Source organism: Dromiciops gliroides, chromosome 1, assembly GCF_019393635.1.
Source record: "Dromiciops gliroides isolate mDroGli1 chromosome 1, mDroGli1.pri, whole genome shotgun sequence".
NCBI lineage: Eukaryota > Metazoa > Chordata > Mammalia > Microbiotheria > Microbiotheriidae > Dromiciops > Dromiciops gliroides.
In genome coordinates this window covers 711503627-711521630 of record NC_057861.1, presented here as the reverse complement: position 1 = coordinate 711521630, position 18004 = coordinate 711503627, and the positions used below count along the sequence as shown (strand labels likewise).

General features: G+C 42.9%; 1 protein-coding gene across 1 annotated transcript in view; it reads right to left on the bottom strand.

The window, feature by feature from the left end:
- Positions 1-11784, bottom strand: part of OXTR (oxytocin receptor) — a 33880-nt gene extending 22096 nt beyond the window's left edge. Inside the window, exons 1-2 of the mRNA XM_043979325.1 lie at positions 11523-11784; positions 9789-11155 (exon numbers count right to left, since the gene is read on the bottom strand). Of these exons, the coding sequence (XP_043835260.1) occupies positions 9789-10728 (940 nt within the window). The 5' untranslated portion in view covers positions 10729-11155; positions 11523-11784. The remainder of the gene's footprint in view (positions 1-9788; positions 11156-11522) is intronic.
- Positions 11785-18004: the final 6220 nt, after the last annotated feature.

Below are 18004 nucleotides of genomic sequence, written 5' to 3'. Positions count from 1 at the left end.
CCTCATCTGTAAAAATGGGGACAATATATTTGGCTCGCTTGACTGTAGTAACATTCAAATTAGATAATCTGTACAAAGTGTTTCCCCAACTTTGAAGTGCTTTGTAAATATCAGATATTTATTATTATTATTATTATATTATTGGAGGGGAAAGACCCATCCAGACTAAAATATTCCTAGTGGCTTTATTCATACTGGTGGGAAAATCATGCACAAACTTTATGTCTGACAACTGGGGAATGGCTAAACAAAAACAGATCTGAAAGCATATTAGAACATAAGACAATATAATTATGAAGATTTCAAACATGAAGAGTTGCAAAGTGAAGACAGAATCAGAGCGAGAAACACTGTCATTATGTGCCTCACCATCATTACTACCACCACCGCCACCATCATCATCTTAGCAGCAAATTCTAGAGAAAAATGTGACCAATAATGTTTTGTTTTTATTTTCTTCAAGCAATAGTCTTTGTTAAAAAATGAAGTTTTCATATGATCTTTTATATGATTTTTATGATCTTGTAAATATCTTATTTGAATATTTGTTTTTTCATAGTGACATTTAGAATTGTTAAAATATGAACTATATATTAAGAATGTTTTAAGATATTTTAAAGTATTTTTATCTGAAAGCTCCATACATCAAGGTTAAGTGGGAGAGAAAAAGAGAATGCAGAAGGGGAAGAAAGGGAGAATCATGTTTATAGGGAGAAAGCAAGAGAGAAGAAAAGGAGGTGAAGGGAGGCTAACCCCTTGTTCTTTCCCACACCCTCTCTCACAGACACACATTTAGATGCCTTCTCCCTCTCCAGCATCTTTCTTCCCTCTCATATTCTCCTTCCCACCCCCACCTCAATTTTTCCCTCTCTGGTAAATGCCTTTCTAAATATGTACCCCACCTTCTGATGCCAACTATCCAGGAGAAAAATCCTATCACTCTAGATCAACGAACCTATGATCTTCATGAACTAGGGGCATCTTTGGAGACTCAAAGAAATATATCTTCCCAACAACTCCCATACTCTAGCCCCCATCTACCACCACCCCCAAACAACATGCCTGGAAGAGAGTTGGCCCAAACTACAATCAATCCTATCAAACCTCCTGGGAAAAGCATGACCAGATCAATATAAAAGAATCCCAAGTGACTCATGTTCCAGCCTCCATGCAGTAGAGAACACCAACCCATTCTCCAGTGTAGGCACACAAACACTGAGGTAGAAAAATTGAGGAGGTAGGGAAGAGAGAGGAGTTCTCATCTTCCTGTTCAAATACGTCCTGCTCTGCTCTAAAGTGAGCTAAGAAGTCTACTGTTAGAGTGCACTTTGCAGAGATGATCATATTTAAGCCTTATAATAGCCAGGTCAGGCAAGTATTTTATCCCCATTTTTACAGATGAGAAAACCAGGGCAAAAGGAAATCAGGTGCCTTGTCTATGGTGACATAGTATAGTAAGTAGCAAAAGTGGGAAAGAGACATTGGCCACAGGGGCAAAAATGCAGTATAGAGACCACCAAGGGACAGCTAGGTGGTGCAGTGGATAGAGCACTGGCCCTGGATTCAGGAGGACCTGAGTTCAAATCCGGCCTCAGACCCTTGACACTGTGAGATTCCTTAACTGTGAAACTACAATGTTTGGATGTTTCTCAACACTTACTAGCTGTGTGACCCTGGGCAAGTCACTTAACCCCAATTGCCTCACCAAAAAAAAAAAAGAGAGACCACCAGCTCCATCCCTCAACCTCCATCATAGCTCAGCAGTTACTTAAAGCTTGTGAAAGTTTCAAGATAATTTGTATGAACTTGGAACATTACCAGAGTCAGTCAAAGCAACTCAGAGAGTATACTGAAGGACTTCCATTTGGGATAGGTCAGATCAACAAAAAGAGAAGCTGCTTAAGGGGCACTTTTTGTGCTAATGACTGGGACAGGCATATGTACCTAACCTACAAAATTGCTGAGAAAGATGTCGATTAGACCTAGACATGTTGACTCTGTAAATAAAGCTCCTCTTGTAGAAGAAGAAGCTATAGCAGATAACACAGCTTCAGCAGATGGCAAAAGCCACCCACCCAAGAAGCAGCAATCAGCAACTGCAGAGGCAGAAAGATAGGACTGGAAGTACAGAAAAGCATCGATGAGCCAAAGACAATTGCTCAAAGACAGGGCTATGAGAAGTATGCTGACACATCCTCAGAAGTATGTGAAGTCTACAGTGTTTCCTTTCCTAACAGCATGGGAAATCACATCCCTGTGTATAGACGGGCAGGGCAGAAAGATCCCATGATTTGCTTTCTCTTGTTATTTGCTTGACTGTGATACTGCATAATTAAATGCTTTGCTGTTTGCCTAGACGACTGGAAGGGGTTGAACTAAATGGAGACTTGAGCTGTCTTTGCAAAATCATGATTACCTAAAACAACTCACACTGAGCCTGGCTTATACCAAAGGGCTCCAGGATATTGTGAGACTCACTGGAAATTAAGAATGCTGGAGGGGGAGAGATACAGAGCTGGTGACCTTTGACCTCATTCCTGCTGTCACAGTCAGTCTACACCCCCTTTATAACCAGTGACCTTTGCTTTACAATTCTCCAACAGCTGGAAAGGTCCCTGCCACCTTTATATCGCCATTACTCCCCACGGGCAAATTTGAGAGAAAATGGTAATGTTTTGAAAGCTAAACATAGTTCATCTATAAATAAATGTCAGATTTTTTTTTAAATCAGATTACTTCCCTCTGGCTCCAACAGTTCTGTGAACTATGAGGTGATAGGGTAGTATCTGATTATAGAGTCAAAGACCCAGAAGCAGTCTTAAAGATCGTCCATTCCAAGTCAGACACTGAGGCCTAGAGATATTAAGTGACTCAGCCAGGGTTAGACAACAGAACCAGGACAGAACCCAAGTCTCCCAGGGCTCTTTCCATTATTCTACATTGTCTCATATACACAATCATGTCTTAATTATCTCGGTATTCTCTTTCCCCCTCTGCCAGGGGGAATAGAATAAAGGACACAAGGTAGGTACTTAATAAATGATTGCTAGATGATAACACCTCAGGGTATTGGCTAACATGGGGGGGGGTAGTGGTGGGGGGTGGTGGTGAGGATATCTCATGCTGAGCATAATATAGTGAAAAGCACATTGTCTCTAGAATCAGAATGAATAAGTTTAAATCCTGTCTTTGATGCTTACAACCTCTATGATCTTGGGGAAATCACAACCTCCCTGAACCTCAGTTTCTCACTCTGTAAAGTAAGGATTAGACAGCCTCTAATGTCTTTTTCAGCTCTAGAGATATAATCCGATGATATAGGGTATTAGTTTACAAAGCCCTTCCATCCACACAAACCTGACCAGGCAGGTAGGTGGCATAATGCATAGAGCTCTGAACCTGGAGTTAGGAAGAACTGAGTTCAAATACAGCTGGGTAACCCTGAGCAAGTCATTTCAAACTCTGCCTTCCTCAGCTTCGTCATCTATTAAATGGGGTTAACAACATCACCTACATAACAGAATTATTATAAAGATAATATGAGATAATATTTGTAAAGTGCTTTGCAGACCTTAAAGCACTATCCAAATGTTAGCTGTTATTAGTCTAAATATTAACATCCTCATTTTTTGAGGAAAATGAGGCCAGGAAAGTTAAATGACTTGCCAAGGTCATGAAAATCGAGCTTTATGAGTACCAGCTCATAGAGGCAGAGCCTCTCTTGATTGCAGCGTCTTGCATCCTCCCCACCATACTAGGCTGCAGCCCAGGCCCTACTGCCACTGAATGACGTTCTACCCTTTCCCAGGAAATTCTGTGCATTTGGTGAGGAAGAGGAGCGTGAAGGGGATAATATTAAAACACTAGAAGAACAAGGCATATAATGCCAAAAAAAATTTTTTTGGCTTGGTCCTTCTTAGAAGGAAGGTGCTTGAAGCTAAGGAAAAGGAGCCACATATTCCTAATACCACCAGCCATTGCTGCTTCCACCTCTTCTGAAGTCATCCACCCCAGAGCTAAGGCTGAGCCCTTGACTCCAGCACTATCCCTCTGTCCCTTACCCGAGCTTTTCTAGCAACAAGTCACACACTCCCCACCACAATCGACTGCAATCAATTGTCCCAAATCTTCAACTGGTCCAGAAATTTCATTGTGATGAACAGTAGTCGAACTCAGTAAAAGAAGCAAAACTTATCTAGATTCTTCCCATCACCCCCAGCTAAAATTAAAAAAGAGGGTTGCATTCCTCCACACTCAAGTGTTAGTCATCTAATGTGCTTTCCCTCCCAAGGGAAGTTGCATTTTTAAAAGGAGACAGTGTTTAAGCAAAAAGAAGGACTTTTTATGTTAAATCTCAGGTAATCTGGTGTCTAATTGGGAGAAATATTCCAGGGTAGGACAGGTCCCTCAAATTATACTTGAAAGGTGGCCACCTACTTCATCTGTACAGGAGACCATCACGGAGAACTTAGAAACTTCAAGATAGTCTCCTTCTTTCCCTTCTTAGGTTCTCTTGTTTTCTTTCACTTTCACTGGCCATTATATGGAACAAACATTTATTGTTATAAAATTTTTATACTTACTAAAGTTTCATATTCCTTTACCCTCTCAAACTTTGAATAACTATTTCTCCAAAGAAGATTTGCTTCTTAATTGTGGCCCTAGAGTTTTTTCCCTATGATTCAGTCATCCAGAGGTTGTGGGGAGGGCAGTGCCAGTATTAGTGATAACTGATTTTACCTCTATTTTAATCATACTTTAGTCAAAGGTGTGCTGGACCGAAAGAACCAATTGTTAAATTTTCAGTATGAGCATTTACAGTTTGGAAATTGGCAAACCCTGCAAATCAGGAATTAACTATTGCATTATTCATTTCTAGATTTAAAAAAGAAATGGATAAAATCTTAATATTGCAGACTCAATTTTAAAGTAGTCAGTACTTTGGGGGGGAGGGGGGGCAATTGTTAAACATTTGCCAGCACATTGATGAATAGATTAAATGAGAGCTAGTATGCTATACTCGAAAGGGAGCTGGTCTTGGACCTTAGCACAGGGCCTGGCTAGTTGTAGCTGCTTAATAAATGTTTATTGATTGATTGACTGCTTGGAGTCAGGAAGACCAGGAATTAAGGCCTGCCTTTAACCTGCAAAGAGCCTTGGATTCAAATCTTATCCCTGACATTACTAATAGTGTGTCACTTGTTGTTAAGTCATGTCCAACTCTTCCTGACTCCGTATGGAGTTTTCTTGGCAAAGATACTGGAATGGTTTGCCATTTTCTTCTCCAGCTCATTTTATAGATGTAGAAACTGAGGCAAACAGAGTGAAGTGACTTATCCAGGGTCACACAGCTAGTAAGTATCTGAGGCCAGATTTGAACTCAGGTGTTCCTGACTCCAGGCCCAGCGCTCTATCCACTGCATCACCTAGCCGCCTCCAATCATTTATCCATACTGTAGTCACTGGGCTAATTATTGTATCACTAAAAGAAATATTTAATCTCTTAGTCATCCCCACTCCTCCTTCAAGCAGTTATTGAAAACTATACATTACGAATGAGTTGCCAATCTGTGACAATGGAATTCCTCACACTGAGGAAATCACAAGTCTGGAGAAATGAGGTAAAGACAATAATAGTAACTCAAGCTGAGAAAGCACTAAAAAGTTTATAAGCATCTTTCCTCACAGTTGCTTCTGTAGGTTAGGTCAGACAAATAACACATTATTATTCCATTTTACATGTAAAGAAACTGAGGATCACAAAAGTTGTAGATGGGGGGGGGGGTCAGATGAGTCAGGGTCTTGGAATACGGGCAGGGAATCTGGACTTGATCTGACAGACAGTCACTGTGGATTCTTGAACATAAGCTACATGAAGATATCACTAGTGCCCAGCGTTTTGCCTTGTATGTAGGCACATATTTATTGAAGTAAATTGAAGAGAAGCAATAAGACTAGTAAGGCAGGAAGTCATATAGGTAGTCACATAGGTAGTAAGCAGCAATCAGCATTTTAACCCAGATCTCCTGTCTCCAAACCCAGTGTTCTTTCTTCAGCACTGCCTGTACAATTCCATTATTCTATTCACAATAAACTCCATGGTTTTTCAGTCTTGCCTTATCAATCCTTCTAAGCACTTGCTAACACCTTCTTAGACAGAATACAATGGATGCCATTTAATATTCTTACTGGTTACATTTTTATGCACTTATGGACACCAAAGGCCAACCACAAAATCCACAAGTGGCCATTTGGGTATAAATAGTCCCTGCCCTGGGATATCACTTGTAGCCCAAGCTTCTCTAAATTAATTTTCTCTAGACTAAGGGTAGGAGCCCCTTTTCCAGCCCTGTCCTTAAATCCTCCCTCCTTCTGTTGAGGACTGAGTATGGGCAGCCTGCACCCTGACCCAGCAGTCTTCTTGTGTCTAGGCAGGTACCTGGTTCTTGGTTACCTCCCTTCTGCCCCACTTGTATCTATCTCCCACTGCCTAGTGACCAATCATGATCCCGGGGGACCAAAGAGGAAGCATTATCCTTACTCAACTCTTCTTCTAGGGATGATGGACTCAACTCTTACATAATAGGACTTATTTTGCAGGCAAGGGCAATGTGGAAATTTGTTATGCTTCAATGTATGTATTTATTACAGAAGATTTGGGTTTTGGTTTTTTATTTAGCAGAGAATGAAGAGGGGAGGAGAAAAAAGTAAATACTCATTAATTAGAAAAATAAAAGTTGATAAATGAGTTTTTTTAAAGAAAAGTGTTGGGTGAGTAAAAAGGAGTCTCATTTTCATAGCAGAATCATTCGTCCTGGTTTCTGTCTGCATTGGTATTCTTCTCATAACACTATGCATAAAAGAATAATGTTGAAAACCAGAGAAACACCCTGCATAACTCATTTGGCACACACTGTTTTCTTTGGGGAAAATAAAAGTCAGAGAAGCAAAGGAAACCACCATGACCTAAAATCCCCTTTGCTAATGTATTTCCCTGGTTTTTGCAATAGTCGTGAAGAACCTTTTTTTTTCCTTTTGTATATCAATTATCTACAGGTAAAATACAGTTGAAGTATGCATAATAGCTAACCTGTGTATATGTATATACATGTGCGTATATATGTTTATGCGTGTCTGAGGGCAGCTAGGTGGTGCAGTGGATAGAGCACTGGGGACTGGAATCAGAAAGGCTCATCTTTGCTGAGTTTCAAACCCAGACTCAGACATATACTAGCTATGTGACTCTGGGCAAGTCACTTAACCCTATTTGCCTCAGTTTTCTGATCTGTAAAATGAGCTTGAGAATCAAATGGCAAACCACTCCAGCATCTTTGCCAAGAAAACCCCAAATGGAGTCGCAAGTGCGATACAACTGAATTGACTAAACATGTATGTGCGTATTTATAAAATACTTTAAGGTTTGCAAAGTGATTTATGTATGTTAACTTATTTGAGCCTCACAATCATCCTTTTATGTAAGTGCTATTATTATCCCATTTTACAAATAAGGAAACTGAGATTGAGAGGTTAGATGAGTAAACCAGGGCCACACAACTAGCAAACATCTGAGGCAGGATTTGTACTATGGACTTTCTGTCCACATCCAGCACCCTATCTACTGTGCCACCTAAAAGCAATGTACTTTGTTGTTGTTGTTGTTGTTTTGCATGTTTGCATGCTTAAGTGAAAGAAAGGAATGTACAACTTTATGGTGATAGGTCCTCACCCACCCTGACCCTCCTTCCTAACCAAGTTTTTTCTGTCCAAGTTATCACCATTTTTCCAGGCTCCCAGAATGAGTCATTTTTGACTCTTCATTCTTCTTCCCCTATATCTAATCTGTCACTGAGTATTAAGATTTCTTCCTTTGAAATCCTTTTCCATTTAAAATCCTTCCCCCTTCCTACCATTACAGTTGAGTAATAGCTCAAAAGATAGATTGGACTTGCATCAGGAAAACCTAAATTTAAATCCTGCCTCAGACACTTACTAGCTGTGGGTCCCGGGGCAAGTCATTTAACCCCTCGTAGCCTCAGTTTCCTCCACTGTAAAATGGAGAGGAGAGAGGGATTATGGAATAGATGGCCTCTAACATCCCTCATGACTCTTAAATCTGTGATCCAGCCTATATTACAATGACCTCACAAACCTGTCTTGTATAATCTTGCCTTACTAGTCTTATTGCTTCTCTTCAATTTACTTCAACAAACATATGCCTACATACAAGGCAAAATGTTGGACACTAGTGATATCTTCAGGTAGCTTATGTTCAAGAATCCACAGTGACTGTCAGATCAAGTCCAGATTCCCTGCCTGTATTCCAAGACCCTGACTCATCTGACCCCATCTATCTGCAAAATAGACAGACAGACAGATAGATAGATAGATGATAGATAGATGATAGATAGATAGATAGATAGATAGATAGATAGATAGATAGATAGATAGATAGATAGATAGATAGATAGATGAATAAATAAGATGTAAAGTGCTCTAGTAGAGCAATCCTGTTGTGAATTTCTTTGTCATTATCTCTTTCCACCTCCCTATCCCCATACCCACCACCCTTCCTCACAGAACCTAGGACAGCATACACAATAAGCATTTAAAAGATAGCCACCTGTTCTTGCTTTTGAAAAGGTTTTAGTATCATGAAAATTTCAAGCATTCTTTGTTCCATGAGGAAAAAAGGAATTCCTGCTTGTTCAATGGGCACTTATAGAGGGGATCACAAACAGCTCAGCATTCTCTCTCCACCTGTAGGATTATGTATCACAGGACTGAGAAATGGAAATGGTCCTAGAAGTCATCTAGTCCAATGCCCTCATTTTACCGATGAGAAAACAGACAAGCCACAGAGAAGGGAAGTGACTGGTCCAAAGCTGAACAGCTAAAGAGTGATGGAGGAGAGATTCTCAGCTTCTTTCTTCCTGGAACATTTGTCTGGTAGCTCACATGTACAAAGCAGTTAACTCATTCACCCCCAAAGAGCCACATACCCAATGAAGTGAATGAAACCACATGCTCTGGCAGAAAGTGTGGCTGCTTTAGGGAGTGTAGGTTCACACTATTGAAAGTAAGTACTTATCAGGTGTCACCCATGTACTCATGGAATTTTAACACATTATGAAAAGATAGTACCTTGGAAAGAACATTGCATTTGGAATCAAGGAAGTTGAAGTTGCTACCTGTGTGACCTGAGCAAATCACTTAACCTATCTAAGCCTCAATTTCCTAATCTGTAAAATTGGGGGGGGGGTACAGTGAATGATCTCTAAGGTCCCTTCCAATTCTAAATCTATAACCTTATGAATTGTGCTGCATTATCCTAGAGGGAGAGCAGCACTTGGCTAATGAGAAGAAAGCTCCAGAACTCCTGAGTTTCCGGCAAGATGAAGTGTATACTGGTGCCTGCTTTGCTTTGGTGTCATCTCACATCTGGAGATTAGATAGCTTGGGTCTGAGACAGCAGAACTTGGGCTCTCTAGTCTCCCAAATTAGAGCTAGACTTTGTAAGGACCCTCATATTCTCTCAGGTCTGGACAGTTCCTCAAACAATGGCTTCCCATAGTCCCTACATTGGATACTGACTCTACTTCGTCATTTATGTATGTCCTAGACCCATTGATTGACCATGCCATCCCTCTCTTCCAGACTTCTACCTGGGAACTGAAGCATCACCAGCAAAACCAAAAGATGGGGGAGAAGGACTATGATTATGGTTTATACCCAGCACCCACGACTAAGGAGAGATGAATCCTCCCACCCTCCTGCCTCCCCCTTCTTACTTTCTTTAGGGGCATTGGGATCCCAAACAGACCACATCTGAACGAAGAAGAAAGGAGTCCAGCACACGATGAAGGCCAAGACAATAATGAAGGTCATCTTGATGGTGCGGATTTTGGCCTTGGAGATGAGCTTGACACTACTGACCCGAGATAGGGCTGCCCCGTTGCCAGCATCTGCCCCACAGGTAACAGAGGAAGCCAAGGGGCCAGCAGCTCGGGGCTCGTGTGCTGTCTTAAGCTTCAAATTCTGCCAAATTTTAAAACTGATGAGCCCATAGCAGGCACTGAGCACCAGCACTGGGATGATGTAGACGGTCAGTGTGATCCAGGTGATGTATGCCTTGGGTCCCCAGGGCTGGATAAACACAGCCCAACAGTCGTACACGCCTTCGCTCACCTCCCTCAAGGAGAAGATCTGGATCTGGGGCACGCTGACCACCAGGCACACCAACCACGTGCAGAGGACCGAGAGGTGGTCGGACTGCCGGCGCAGGGAGCGCAGCGGCTGGCAGATGGCCAGGCAGCGGTCCAGAGACATTAGCAGCAGCAAATAGGTGGAGGCGAACATGCCCACCACCTGCAGATACTTGACGAGGCGGCAGAGGAAGTCGGGCCCGTAAAAGTGGAAGGTGATGTCCCAGAGAAGCTGGGGCAGGACCTGGAACACAGCCACCACCAGGTCGGCGATGCTGAGGTGTTTCATGAAGAAGAACATGCGGGAGTGCTTGTGGCGGGTAGTGCGCAGAGCCAGCAGGACGCACAGGTTGCCAGTAAGCGCCAAGAAGAGGATCACACTCAGCACTGTCACCTCCACCTTGGCCATAGCCTCGTTGCGTTGGACTGGCATGGAACTGCGGTTCCTAGAGCTGGAGAGTTCCAGACTCCAGTTGGCGCTGCAGTTCAGGGACCCCGGCTCTGTCGCTTCGCTGGGGCTCTCCATGGCGGGCTGGGGTCTTGCTAGCTTTGTTTGCTGCCTGTCCAAAGTCTCATAGCCTGCAGCCCCGGACTCCGGCCATAGCGCTCAAACCACTAGAGAGCGACCCAGGAGCTGTGCCGAGACGCACCCAGCTGCGCGTCTGGGGAGCTGCGCTCCGCTCCTCGCCTCTGCCTGGCGACCAGCCGGGAAGCGCTCTTTATAGGAGAGACTAAGGGGAGGGGGAGCCGCGCGCACAGCCCCGCTGCCCTGCCCCTCCCGCCCCTGCCCGCGCCCCTCCTTCTCCTGGGGGCTAGATAGCCAAAGGCCAAAGAGGCACGCGATGGTGCGGGCGTGAAGCTGGTGCTGGGGTCCAGAGTGTATTCGCCCCCACGGTCCCTGGGAGTAGGGAAAGCCCGAGGAGCTGGTTTCAGCTGCTCTCCAAAGTCCTAACCTGTGGGCGAACAGAGCGGAAGGTAGAAAGCCCGAGCGTCCGGCAATATCATCCCTTCCCATCCACCTTCGCTCCCTCCCCCTGCCACTGAGTCCCTCAGAAGTCTGCGTTAGACCTCCAACGAGCAATCCTCTGCAGGCTAGATCCAAGTCCAGAAGAGAAGCTTAGAATTCCAGCCCGCTCTGTCTGCGGCTGCCAGTTTTCAACCTCTAGCGGAGCATCCCTGTTTCCTCTAGGAAGCCTCCTGAGGAGACTAATCTAAACCTTTCCCATCCTTCTCCCTCCCTCTCCAATCTGGCCACTCTGTCCTATCCCCTCCAGTCCTAGTGTACCATCCCTTCTCTAGCCAAGTGCCCACCGCTCCTACCTGCTACTAGGGGAAACACGCGGGTGCCCCTAAGTTTTCTCCTCTGTGAAGTTGCTCTTCCCCACCTTTCCCAGACCAAATCTCCCGGGCTTAGGTTCAGTTCTCTTGAAATCTCCTCAACCTTCAGCCTCTCCCCGCGTCCTTCTGCCAGGCTGTCCAGCTTTGGGCTCAGCCAGGAGGAAATGGGAGCCCAAGGGAGCTGCGGAGTCGCTTGCAGCAGGCAATGGTTACTGGGGTGAAGCACTGGGGGCTGGCTTAGCCATATGCGGTGCCAAGAGCTTGGCTCCAGCAGCTTGGTCCGCTAAGGGGCGCAAGAGGCTACAGATTGGCAGATCCTCCCAAAGCCCAGCTTTCGCCCCAGCTTGCTAATAAACATATTTATTTCACAGGAGGATGGCAAAGGCAAGCGGGAATGAACATCGTAAATAACCTGCTGCTTTCTTCAGTTCTTGGGTTATTTGACTTGTTTGCAAATGGAGGGCTTTATTTGATAAAGAAGCCGTTCCTAGAGTAGATGATGAAGATTTTTTTTTACCCAAAACTCATTATCGTTGTCATCAAGGGAATTCACCCAACATGATATTATAATTGAAATGTTACTTTAAAAAACAGAGTACATCATGTAATGGCTTTGGGGAATTGATTCAACCAAAGTCTTGTTTAGCAAAGAACTGTCTGCTATTAGTCCCTCTGTAAAACACTTTTCTGATCAGATATTCAGAAAGTCTAATTTCTTGCTTGATAATTGCACCCACATTTACACTGCACTTTACAAACATCTCCTCATCACAACCCCATGAGGTGGGGCTTCTCAAGAATTATTGCCCCCATTTTACAGATGAAAAAAGGGGAGGGCATGAAGTGACTTGCTGAAGGTAACTGAACTGACATAGGAGGGATCCCATTGATGGTCCTCTTGAGCCTCCGTGTAGTACTCCCTCTTCTTAGTATTTGGGGAGGAGTCTTGGAAATTCTTATCTTCCTTTATTAGTCAACAGAAAGTCTATTCTGTTTGGTTCTATCTTACATTTGGTTTGCAAATCCTCTGTAGACAAAATTTTAGATTTTGTATGTTGCTAAGAAAACATTAAAAATAGCATCCTTGGGGCGGCTAGGTGGCGCAGTGGATAAAGCGCCGGCCCTGGATTCAGGAGTTCCTGAGTTCAAATCCGGCCTCAGACACTTAACACTTACTAGCTGTGTGACCCTGGGCAAGTCACTTAACCCCATTGCCCCGTAAAAAAAAAAAAATAGCATCCTTTCCACCCTCCACCCCCCCTTCCCCACCCACTTTTGGCTATTCCCTTGCATGTGTCAACATTGATAAGGATCAAGAAGAATTTCAAAAGTGGGGGAGAGGGGAATCAAACCAGAATAGGACTCTACATAGGTTATTGAAATGACCTTGTTCAATGCCTGTTTTCCTGTGATATTTCACTTTTCCCTCCTTTGATTATATCCAGGAGATCCCAGTTACCCAAAGACAGTCATCCCTGAGTCCAAAAGGACAGTTTTGTGCCATTACATCACTTTTGACTGTGACCAGAGTTTGAATAGGACAGGATTTTGTGTTCAATAGTCATTCCTTCTACAGTACTCCATAAATGTTTAATGAATGAATGGATTGAAGAATGAATGAATGAATGAACAAATGAATGGATAAATGAATGAATGAATATTCCAGGATCTCAAATCCAAGAGTGTCATTTAAGAAGGCATATCAAGATGAGGCTTCATACTTTAGTTAGTATATTGTTGCATTTTTCTTTCCCTTAGAGTTGTGATAGTCCATTAAGCTTTTGATAGACAAAACCTACTGCAGTATGTTTTATTTGTGTGGCACTTAAGTAATCTTAGACAAGTCACTTCACCTTCTCTACACCAGTTTCCACATCCATAAAATGAGATATTTGGAAGGACATTCAGAAATCTGGAGTAAATCCAAACGAGGGGACTAGAATCACAAGGAGACTCAACAATGTCAAATGAGGAGCTCAGAAGAAAGGAGGTTATGTGATATAGTAGAAAGAGATTGCTGGCTTTTGAATCAGAGGAGTTGGGTTCAATTCTCACCTGTAGGACTTTCTACCCATAAAGCTTCAGGAAAATTAATTAACTTCTATGTCCTTCAGGAACTGTATAGTATCACCAGCTTTGGAAATTTGATATGTAAGAGATCACTCCCTGGGTCAACTCCACTTGAAGGATTGACATTTCAGCAAAGAGAGGAAATTATGCCAACATTTGAGTATCAGTAATGAAAGTGAATGAACAAGAAACCAAGCAGGGCTGGTCAATGTCACCATCAAGCCTAAAGGTTTCAGAAGAATCTTTCATCAATAATCATACTTATCACCTAATAGAACTTACCACTTACCCTTCTAATACTTCCCTGTGTTGTCTTGTTGTCAAGGATAAACTAAGGAAGATAGGAGTTGGAGGATTAAATTGAAATTACATCCCTCCCTGGCTGCTTCAAGACTCATTTGCAGCCATGTGTATTCATTACTTAAGGTAGAATCCATGAGTATTTTATAATAATGGAAGTTCGCATGAAGATAGCAATTTGCAGATGGTATATTATTTCCTTCCTCCCTCCATTTTACAGATAAAGAAACTGAGACTCAAAGATGTAAAGTGATTTGCTCCAAATCACTGTTAATAAATGTCAAACAGAGGATTCAAAATTCAGTTTCCCACCTCAAGTCCTAACCTCTCTCCAGTTAATGTGTATTGTATTCAGAACTGACTGGTGATTTCACAAATAATGGAGATTTCCTTAGGCAATGCCAGGTTGACACTTTCTTGGCAACTTTGTCATAGAGTTTTGCCTGGCCCAGAAAGAGGGTTGACTTTCCCCAGTCATAAAACCAGACTGTTCCAGAAGTGACACTTGAAGACACTGAGGCAAGTTCTCTATCTACTAAGCAAGCCTGCTTCTCGTGATATAAATGCTACTTACACAAAGTATATCTGGGTATGTTTTTCTGACTACATCTGCAATTTTGTTGGCATAAGGGAGCACCTGAGGAAGAAATTTACCAATTTGGATGAACACCAAGAGTGTAAGTGACATGCCCAGGGTGACAAAGACAGTATGTTTAAGAAGTGAGATTTCATTTCAACTGGACCTCAATGTGTTTGGTGCCTGGCTCAAAGTCTTTCTCTTCATCATAAATCTTGCCCTCAAACTAGGAGACTGTGAGATCCATTTTGATGCTCTCTCAACAACTCTAGTTTCCCATTTCTCAATCTACTTCATGTCCATGACTTATTCCACTCCATGTCAGCTCTGCACAGAGATGGTCATACTACCCTTGATCTTGCCAATAGCCATAAATATTCCACTTCCATGTTCATGAACTCCAAATTTCCTCTATCTAATTATAGTCTTTTATCATCCTATCTTCCCCTATGTCTTATGACCCTTAGGCCTTGATCTTTGCCTTCACCTTGACATCCATACTCTTGACCCCTCAATTCTTTCCCAGAACATCACACCTGAACTGGCTAAACCCTTTCCTTTCCTTATATCAACCCCTTGTTAAATCAATTCAACACTACAGTATCCTTTATGCTTAAGTATTTTATCCCTTTATTCTTTTGCCAGTCATGCCTTGCCAAACTCCAACCTTGAGCTATTCCCACTACCTGATGCCTGCCCTCCTGTCCTCACACTATTAAATAGAGCTGGAGAAACCCACAAATCTGTATGGATGGGATACACTATACATACATACATATGTGTGTGTCATATAATCTGTAGTGTCTTCATTTAAATAAGTCAATCTTTCTACACCTCTTATTTATTCACTGTCCCACTTACCACAGTGGCTATTCCAAACCTTTCTATCCTTCTTCAAGCCTCCCATGGCCTCTTGCCTCTACTCCCTCAAATGAATCCCTTACCTCTTACTTTATAAAAAAACAAAAACAAAACTGAGGCATTTTGCCAAGAGCTCCCTCTTCTCCCTTCCTCCTCATCTCATATCACTCAGACATCTTCCCCCACTGCACTCCTACCTTACATGCAGATGAGGTCTTTCTCCTTGTCAAGACCAAACCCTTTATAGACACTTTTGATCTGAAGCCTTCCAGTCTTCTCAAACATATTACTTCCACTATCATCTTTACTATCTTCAATCTTTCCCTATCTACTGTCTTTTTCTCTGTGGCTCATGGCTCTCCAATTCTTAAAAAAAATTCTAACTTTATTATATCCTCTGCTTACTATTATCCTCTATCTTTCCTCCCTTTCATGGCAAACCTTTAAAAATCCTTTATCCTAGGTGCCTTCTCTTCCTCTCCTGTCACTTGCTTCTCAACTCCCTGCAATTGGGATTCCAACCTCATAATTCAACTTGCACTGCTTTCTTCCAAGTGATCAGAGATCTAAGTGCCAAATCTCATGGATTTTTTCAGCCCTTATCCTTCCTGACTTCTCAGCACCTTGTTGTTCATCTTCTGTCATCGATAGTATCTCCTTTCTGGGACTTCATGACACTTCTCCTGGTTCTCTTCCTGCCTGTCTCATCACCATTTCTCAATCTTGTTTGCTAGATCTTCATACAAATCATGCCTACTCACTGTGGATGCCTGCCAAACTGTCCTTGACCACTTCTCTTTTTGCTCTGTAGTTTCTCACATGGTAATCTCATCACCTTCCATGATTTCAATGATCATCCCTAGGTAGATGATTCTCAGGTCTATATATCTCACCCTAATCTCTCTTCTGAGCACCAGTCTCACACCACCAGGGCCTTTTTGACACCTTTAATTGCTTGTCCTATAGGCATCTAAAACTCAAGATGTGCAAAACTGAACTCCTTAACTTTCTCTCTCTCTCTCTCTCTCTCTCTCTCTCTCTCTCTCTCTCTCTCTCTCTCTCTCTCTCTCTGGCAATTGGGGTTAAGTGACTTGCCCAGGGTCACACAGCTAGTAAGTATCAAGTGTCTGAGGCTGGATTTAAACTCAGGTCCTCCTGAATTAAAGGCCGGAGCTCTATCCAATGCACCACCTAGCTGCCCCTGAACTCCTTAACTTTTCCCAAAAGTCTTCCCCTCTTCCCAATTTTGCTGTTACTTTTATGAGAACCATCATCTTGCCATTCATTTAGACTCTCAGTCTCAGTGTCATCTTCAACTCCTCACCCACATTCCCTCCACATATACAAACTATTATCAAATATTATCATTTCTGCCTTCATATACCGCTCCTTTCCACTCATACAGCCATTACACAAGTACAGATTCATCAGCTCTTATCTGGACTATTGCAATATCCCTTTAATTTGTCTCCCTTCCTTAAGCTTTAGCCCACTCCAATTTATCTTTCAATCAGTGATTTTGCTAAAGTGTAGATCAGATCATGTCACCACCTGCTCAGTAAACTCCAGTGACTTTCTATGCCTTCCAGGACCAAATATAAAATCCTCTATTTGCATTTAAAGCCTATTCCAATCTACTCCCTTCCTGGCTTTCCAGTCTTCTTATACTTAACTTCCTTGTTCATACTCAGTGAGATTATGCACCTTTTTTTTCCACTTGGCCAGATTAATATTTTAAGGAATTGTTTTCTTCAGTCAATCTTTGTGCTTCCTTTTCCAAGCTGCTGATTCTTTTTTCACCATTTTCTTGTGTTGCTTTCATTTCTTTCCCCATTTCTCTCAATTGATTTTTAAAATCCTCTTTGAGCTCTTCCAAGAAGGCTTTTTGTTCTTGAGACCAATTCATCTTCCCTCTTGAGGCTTCACATGTAGGCAGTTTGAGAGTATTGTCTTCATCTGAGTTTGTGTTTGCCTCTTCCCTGTCTACACAGAAGCTCTCAATGGTAAGAGATCATTTTTGTTTCTTACTCATATTGCAGCTTATTTTTTTTAAGTTGAGGTCTGCTCTAGGGACACCAGGGTCCCTGTTTCAAGCTTCTTGTGCTGTGGTAGAGGGGCTATGTCACTGGCTTTCTACACTGAGGCCTCTATGGCTTATGGATTTCTTACTGTCCTGGGCTTGCTCCCAGCATGGTGGGATAGCCAGGCCTGGTCACACCTGTCCTGTTGGTGGCCCTCTAGCTGGCAGCCTGCCCTCTCAGCTGGTGCTGGTGGTTTTCACCACTGGCCTGCTGTGCCACCAGCTTGTTGAGCCAGTATCCAGGGGCCTCAGTTGCTCAGCTGTGGCCTACAGCTTCCTGCTGATTTGCCTTGACCCCATCCACCCTGCACTGTGGTGCACTACGCCTCCCTTTTGCCCAAGTGAGACCAACCTTTCCTGAAGTCGTCTAAATCATCTCTGGTTGGAAGATTGTGTTTCTCTGTCTCTTTGCAGGTTCTGTAGTTTCAGAATCCATCCAGGGGCTTGATTTAATGTTCTTTTTTGAGGGAACCGAAGGAGAGCTCAGGGAACTCACTGGCTCCTCCCTGCCATCTTGGCTGCCCTTGTTCATAATCAACGATACAGCTATCCCAGCCTCCTTGTTCTTCCTCCAAT